General features: G+C 57.2%; 1 protein-coding gene across 1 annotated transcript; it reads right to left on the bottom strand.

Annotated features, from left to right (window-relative positions):
- Nucleotides 1-4158: 4158 nt before the first annotated feature.
- Nucleotides 4159-6542, bottom strand: SOWAHB (sosondowah ankyrin repeat domain family member B). The gene has a single exon (XM_065836090.2). It carries the CDS (start codon nt 6527-6529, stop codon nt 4313-4315), a length of 2217 nt encoding a protein of 738 aa, XP_065692162.2. The 5' UTR covers nt 6530-6542; the 3' UTR covers nt 4159-4312.
- Between the last annotated feature and the right edge of the window lie 865 nt (nt 6543-7407).

Genomic DNA, 7407 nt, shown 5'->3' with positions numbered 1-7407 from the left:
CCTGCCTAAATCCTTATCAGCTCCCCCTTTTGTTCCAGGGCCAGGAGAAGAGAAACTACTGGACTGAGTGCTGGCACTGGGCGGCCAAGGACAGGGTGCCAGAACAGCAGGGCTGTTGGCCCTTCAGACAAAGGCTGCAGTTCCATGTGCTCATTTATCTCTGATAAGAGAGCAGCCCAAATCCCTCCACTTCAGATACCATCTTAACATGCAGAGCGAGAAACACTAGGGAGATAAGGAGGGTGAAGTACTTGTTAGTGGAGGGAGCACAGCTCTGTGTCCCTGTAGCAATAACACTCCCCACTAAAGGTGTTTCTCACCCTCTCTCAGACTCAAGACCTTCCCCTTTCTCCTAAGCAATCTCTTCCATTTACCAGCAGCATGCAACTCCCATGTGGACTTTGGACACTTGTGATAAGGCCTGCTCTTTGCTTGGCTGTGCAAAGCTATTTGTCCTCTGTGGGGTTATTGTGAGACTCTGGACCTCAGACACACACTAATGCTTCAGATCGGGAAGCCTGGTGCACTTCTGGTTTGTTAGTAGATGGGGAGCTCCTCTCAGATGGAAAGCTTTGATTTGCTGGGTGGGAGGAGCCTCATATCTTCAAAGAATGGTTCTGCCGCAAAACAGGACTCAAACTGATGCATTCCCCCTTCTGTGCTGGGTTTACCCTTTCAGCAAAGATGATTGCTAGTTTAAGCACCAGCTTTGCAAACTCCTGTGATTTGAGGAGTCATTCTGTCAGGCTTAAGTGACAAGGCTCTGTGAGCAGAGGATAGTTGGTGACTAACAAAATACTTTAATAGCTGAGCAGTCACATCAGACTGCCAACTCACCTGCGCAACTTCTGTTAGTAAAGGCTGCAGAGTGAGTCTAATCAGAGCCCAAATTTGGGAGCATAAATGAGACCTTAAGAGAAACCATGTGAATCAGGATCAACACCCAGTTCTGCTGTGGTGCCCGCTTTTGGCCATGTAATGAGTGGCTGGGAAAGCATGTGCCCCAGGAGCAGGGAGACAGTGAGCAGGGGGACTGCACTTTCAGGGTTACCTTTACCATTACTGTATAAGTCTCAGAGCTCACAGGCTTGATGGTGTGTGACGGACAAAGGCTTCTGCATGAAAAAGCACCCCTCTCCTGTGAAGGATGTGGCGCTCAGAGTTCAAAGCAGTTGGTTAGAGATAAGCATATTAGTGTGGAGGGGTGGACTTTATCATCAGCAGCTGTCAAGTGGGAGGTGTGTTTTCAAAAGCAAGGAGAGGAGAGGGCAGAGTCCTGCTGCGCGTTAATCCATGACGTGGCCTGCGTTTCAGGGTGGTGTGAAATCAGATGCCTGGATTGGGTGTGAGGCGAGGAGCCACGTCCACCTGCAATGAGGACACAGCAGTGTGCACGGGCGTGGAAGGGGCCAGGCAGGCCGATGAGTAAGTAGCAAGGATGTGAGGAGCACGTTGGAGCAGAGATGCTCAGGCTGCATGTGTGTGTATCCAGGGGTGGGTCATTCCTGGGGGACTGCACCTGGGATCCAAGCATAGCCCTGCCTGCTTTATGTGTTTCCTCCAGACATGGCTAATGAAAGATCTGGCCTTGCCTTCTGCAGTGGGCTGGAAATCGAGTTCACCCTGTCCGTTGCATATTTCCCCAGCATAAAACTTGGAGGCTGAGGCTTTCTGTGGGTTAAAAGTGGTTATTCCTACAAGCAGTGATGCTTTAAAAAACAGTGTGGTGTAGGAGCTGTGCTGTATTGCCAGTGTTGTCAATCCAAGAACTCCTAAGTAATCCTAGGGTGATAAACCAGACTGAATGCACAATAGATCCAGCAGGAGATTTTGTAGGTTCAGACTTCCTAAGGGTTGCTTTGTAATTTAAAACTTGGAGAAAGCATCTTGTCTGTGTCATCCCCAAAGGTGAGTAAACAGTGGTGACAAAATGATTTCACATCTTGTTATTAGGTAGCTGAACTAAATACTGCTAGGGAGAGAAAACTGCTCTTAAAAAGATGACAGACAAGGTCTGCAACAGTCTGCGGAAAAAAAGTGCTGCTTTGATTTGCGTCATGGAAAAAGGTCGTGGAAAGCCTGTAAAATGAGAATCCCAAGGTAGCTCTGTTCTTCTCAGTCTTTGTCTCAGCAAGCTGGAGATAGTAAGGCGAAAATCTTATTCTTCAGAAGCTGTAGATGGCTGTGGAGCACAAGTGTGCTCCCCACCAGCAACAGTGGAGAGGTAATGACCGCTCCAGGGATGGAACCTTGTTTCTGATCTGAAAATGTGCGTCCCCTTTCCCACTACCTAGCTTTGATCAGCTCACAAACTTCTTTCCTTTGGAGTTTCTTCCCTGAAGCTCGCTGTACGCCCTGAATCTAGTGACATCCGTGATACCCACCATAAGATTACTTTTAAGAGCTTCTAGCCGAGGCTTAGGGAGGGCTTTAGAGAGCCCTTTCCCAAGGGGGCCTGATGCAAATTGTGGCAATGACTCTGGATGTGATGGAAAAAACTTGAGCGTTTTACCAGGCAATGGTCACTTTGTGCGTTGGTGCTGAGGAAGGGCTCGGTAGGACTTGTGTTGTGCGGGATTCCTAGGAAGCCCTCCAAGCATCCGTGCCAATGGCTCAGAAGCCATGTCGGTGTTGAATTTCATATGAGTTCGAGCTCAGAGAGGAACCATCTTTCACAGAACACTGCATCGGTTTACTGAGCTCTTTCCCCTGCAAAAGGAGAAAACCAGACTGGGAAAACACCGCAACCTTTTGTGGCCACAGAGGCAGGCAGAGCAGCTTCCCTTCTGCAGGAAAGCGTTCCTCCCTCAAATAAACCCCAAGCAAAGCGCAGACCTCAATTAGTGCTTGAGCAAGGACTCGAGGCATTCCCCAGCACTCGTGTTGTGCAACGTCAGGTTCTGCTGCCCTGGTTCCCATTCCTCCCTGAAACTGCAGACATTTAGGCACATCTCAAATACATGAGCAGTCCCACCTACTGCACCGGTCTGCCCCAAAATGTCCAGCCAAAGCAGAGCCAGCAGCCCTAGTTTCACAAGCACTGACATCAACTGGTCCTACAGCTGAAGTTACCCAGCAGCAGGAGCATCAACCACGCAGTGATGTGCCCCCATCTTAGCTCTCTTCTTGACTTCATGAAGTAGAGCCAGATTAGGTGCAAGATTAACCTATTGCATTTTTGGACTGTTTAAAAGATCATTTATGCTAAATCAGAGAACATTACAGGACCCATGTAATCCAGGGAGAATTCTAAAGTCAGCTTGTTATTTGCAAACCCTCAGCAATGCTCACACTGGACATCTCTTGCCTGCACATGGACCCCATAATCTCACCCACTCTCCTTACATAAACATTTATAAGGCAATTTAGGGCTGGGGTCTCTGGGGAAATGCAGCTCTGGTTGCAAAACTGTCTTCTCTCAACAAACCTGGGACCCATACTGTGACCCAGCTCCTTTTCTGTCTAACCCAGATTCATGCAGGGATGCTTTCCACGCTCAGGCATGAGAATGGGCCGCTAGCCACCACACGGGCACCGTTCCCGGGTCCTGCGGTGTGAGGAACGGGACTGGAGGTGCAGGAAGGAGGGGGCAGTATCGGTGCTGCCGGGCAGCCCGGGGCAGCCGTGGGGAGGAGCAGGGCTGCAGTGCTGCCCTGCATTCCTTCCTGCATGGGCTGGTGGGCTGAGAAACAGCGTGGGTGTGTTACACCCTGCTCTACTTGGGGCTCTCCAGCTGCTGCCTTCTGCCACAGCTGGTCACTCTCTGAGGACTCTTGCTGGAAGGCAGGACCTTGATCTGCTGCATTTTTGAAAGCAGGACTCATCCTTAATCTGCTGGGATTAAAAAGGGACGCAGTCTTAGCTACTCCCCAGGATTTAAGTGGTGTGAAGAAGTGTTTTGCAAACCCCAGGACCAACAAGAATCTGCCGCTATAAGCAAAAGCAAGCACTCTGCCCTGTTTGTGGCCAGGCTGGGAGCTTCACACTGGAGTTTGAGACCCCCCAAACCCGTGGTGCTACTAATGCTGGTGATTGTGGCTGCTCTCAGCGGCTCCTGTGTGCCCTGTGGGTTGTGTAGGGCTTGCCTCAGATGTGCTTCCAGCAGAGACGTCGCATCCTTTCACTGGTGGAAAAATGAGAAATGGGAGGGAGGGCAGAGAGGCTCAGACAACGCTTCATTGGATTAATTTAAAAGTACATTCTTCAATAGGTTCAATCTGTTTCACAGCTTTTCTTTGCCTGCCTGGCTTCCCCTTGTGGGATGGCCCCCAGGGTCCTGTCTCCAGCAGCAGGGTGTGCCAGGGGGTGTCTCTCAGTCACTCTCGCTGCGGGTTTGGTGGGATGCTGCCCCATGGCCGTGCTGTGGCCTGAGGCAGGCAGGCAGTGTCGCCCTGCCCGCGGACAGCGAGACCTTGCTGACAGAGGACACGCTGCGGGCCAGGGGCTGCGTGGGGAACATGATTGTTCCTCGGGGTGCCGCCAGGAGCTGCCAGATCTCCCCTGAGGTGGAGCTGCCCAGGTACTCCCAGGGCCGGCGCCCGCTGCCGTCCCGCACTTGCACCTGGCACCCCAGCTGCAGCACCAGCACCTTGATGACGAGCTGGTGGCCATGAATGGCAGCCAGATGCAATGGCGTGTACCCACAGCCCGAGCGGGCATCCACATCCAGGGTCAGCCCAGCCTGCCGCGCTGCTGCCGCCAGCTCCTGCAGGCCTGGCCCATCGCCGTGCTTAGCCAGCCAGTGAAGGACCGTGAAGCCCGACATGAAGTCCCGCTGCAGGGCCAGCTCTGGCTCTTCCAGGAAGAGCCCCCGCACCTGGGCCCAGCACCCTGCTGACACTGCCACTAGCCAGGCATGTTCCCGTTTCCCCAGCGGCACCGACAGCCCCCGGCTTTGGATGTTCCTAGGGGAGCTCTTGGAGGGCATGGTGCGGGGCTGCCGCCCGCAGTCATCTGGCAGTGATGAGGGGATACCCTGCACCTCCAACGAAGCAAGCTGGCACCTGATGCTCCTGAAGACAGGCAGTAGTGCTGTGAGGCTGCTTTCTGGGGCTGGGGGCCCTGTGGCGCCGTTCGCTGGCATCAGGGACTGGGATGCTGGTGGCCTGGTGGGGGACAGCACCCTCGAGCCTGATGGCAGTGGCAGTGTTTGGTATGGGGACAACCCAGTGGGGTGCAGCTGCAGGGCTTGAGATGGGGTTGGTTTGTCGGGGGTCAGCACCCTGGGTCCCCTCGGTGGGCCTGGGGATGGCCCGGTGGGCAGTTGCTGCAGGGACCTGGCCTGTGATGGGGGCAGCCTGGTGGAGGGAAGCACATCTGGACCTGATAAAAGCAGCGGGGATGGGGATGGGGATGGAGAGGGGCTGGGGAGCAGTGTCTGCAGGGACCGGGACAGGGGCAGCACCCCAGGGGTGGACAGCGACTGCAGGGATTGAGATAGGGGTGGATTGGCGAGGGGTGGCCTTGGGGACCAGGACAGGGGTGGACCGGGACGGGACAGCACCTTGGGTCCTGATGACAGCAGTGGGGATTGGGATGATGGGGGTGGTGGCCACCCTCCCGGACTTGCTGAGGATGGTGGGTTCTTCAATAGGGGCATCCTGGCGGGAAGCTGTGGCGGAGCCTGGCACAGAGGCAGCCTGTCAGGCGGCAGCACCCCGGGGCCCGATGGCAGGGACTGGGATGGCGGCGGCCCTCTAAAGCCCTGTGGTGGCAGGGACCCGGACGGGACTGACCCACTGGGAGGCAGCAGCCCGGGACCCGACGGCAGCGGTGGGGACCGGGACGGTCTGGCAGATGGCGGCTGCAGGCTCTGGTATGGGGGTGTCCCGGCGGGGGGCGGCAAGCGGGACGGCGGTGGCACAGCGGGGGTGAGCGTGCCAGGAACCGACGGCAGCGCCGGGGACCGGGACCGCGGTGGCCCGGCGGGGTGCAGTGGCCAGAGGCCCGAGGACAGCGGCTGGGTCCGGTAGGGGGGCGGCTGCGCAGGGGGCGGCGGCGGGGAACGGGGCTGCCCGGCGGGGCACGGCGCCCCGGGGACCGGCGCGGCGGCGGCGGCAGCGCGGCGCGCCCGGCGGCATTCGCAGCAGGGCCCGCCGCGGCCCCGGGCAGCGCAGACCCCCGCGACGGCGGCCCCGGAGAGCTGCCCCGCGCCGGGCCGCCCCTTTTCCGCCACCTCCTCTCGGGGGCCGTGCCGCCGGTCGGGGTCGCGTCGGGGCGGCGGCGGGTCCTTCTCTGCTTCCTGCTGCGGCTGTTCCTCGGGCGGCGGCAGCTCCTCGTCGAGGAGGTCGCGGTACCTGCGGCGGAGGACGATGTCCTTGGAGGCTCCGGGGGCGGCGCCGGGGTGGACGGTGGCCAGGGAATTGACGAGGCTCTTGAAGTATTCGCGGCGCTCCCGCCGCTGCTGCTCCGTCAGCGCCGGGTCGCGGAGAAAGCGCTGGAAGTGGCGGAGCAGAGCCGTGTTGGGCGCTCGGCCCCCGGCCGCCCAGAGGAAATCCAGCACGGCCTCCTGGCTCAGCTCCCGCGCCATGCTCCGGGCCGGCCCTCGGTACTGCCGCTCGGTACTGCCGCTCGGTGCTGCACGTCGGTGCTGGGGCTGTACCCAGGTGTGCGGCGCTGCCGCGCGGGGAAACCCGCCTCCTGCCGCGCTCGGCCCCTCCGCCTCCTCCTCCTCTCCTCCTGCGCAGCCGGGCCGCCAGCCTCCCCGCTTGCCTTTGCCCGGGGTGGTGGCCCGCGGGGCTGCGGTGACAGCGGAGACGAACGGCGGCGGCGAAGGGGGGACGTGGGTCAGAGGGGCTGGAGGGGCATTGCTAGTGCTTCCCGAAGTGCAAGACTAATTTGCTGGCATGCGGTGAGCAGAAAGAGTGTTTTATCAGTCGTTAGGTCAGTGAGTGGACAGGAGGCAATAGGCCCCAATTGAAATGCTAAAAATTCCTTTTGTGTGTGAGGAAGAACTCCTTTACATTGAGGGTGGTCAAGCACTGGAACAGGTTGCCTGTGGAGGTGGTGGTCTCCATCCTTAGACATTCAGAACTGCACTTTGGACACAGTCCTACCCGTCTCCAGAGGTGTCTTCCAACCTGAGCCACTGGCAATAAAAGTAAATGAATGTGATGTGGTTGAGGGCAGCTGTTATTACGAGTGTGTGGGGTTGTACCCATGTACAACCACCACATACAAATACCAAGAGTGCCTGAAGTCAAATTATATCTCATATCATCTCTGTGTTCACTGTGTGGCTGAGGTAGGTTGGACACACGTTATGCTAGAGAATGGGGATCTGATCTTGTTCTGTATTGCTGATGCTATTAGCGTGAGTGTGTACATCACAGCTGAGAGGGATGGGTAAGATCGGTGCGGTTTGCCTGGTATACACCAGTGGCAGCCCCTGCCCCAAGGAGCCTGGGG

Source organism: Patagioenas fasciata, chromosome 4 (assembly GCF_037038585.1).
Source record: "Patagioenas fasciata isolate bPatFas1 chromosome 4, bPatFas1.hap1, whole genome shotgun sequence".
NCBI classification, from domain to species: domain Eukaryota; kingdom Metazoa; phylum Chordata; class Aves; order Columbiformes; family Columbidae; genus Patagioenas; species Patagioenas fasciata.
The sequence above is the reverse complement of the archived record's forward strand: the minus strand, read 5'-3'. Positions and strand labels throughout refer to the sequence as shown.

Bases quoted from the DNA above. Each gene is read 5' to 3' on its own strand.
- SOWAHB (XM_065836090.2), bottom strand. From the start codon at position 6,529: ATGGCGCGGGAGCTGAGCCAGGAGGCCGTGCTGGATTTCCTCTGGGCG.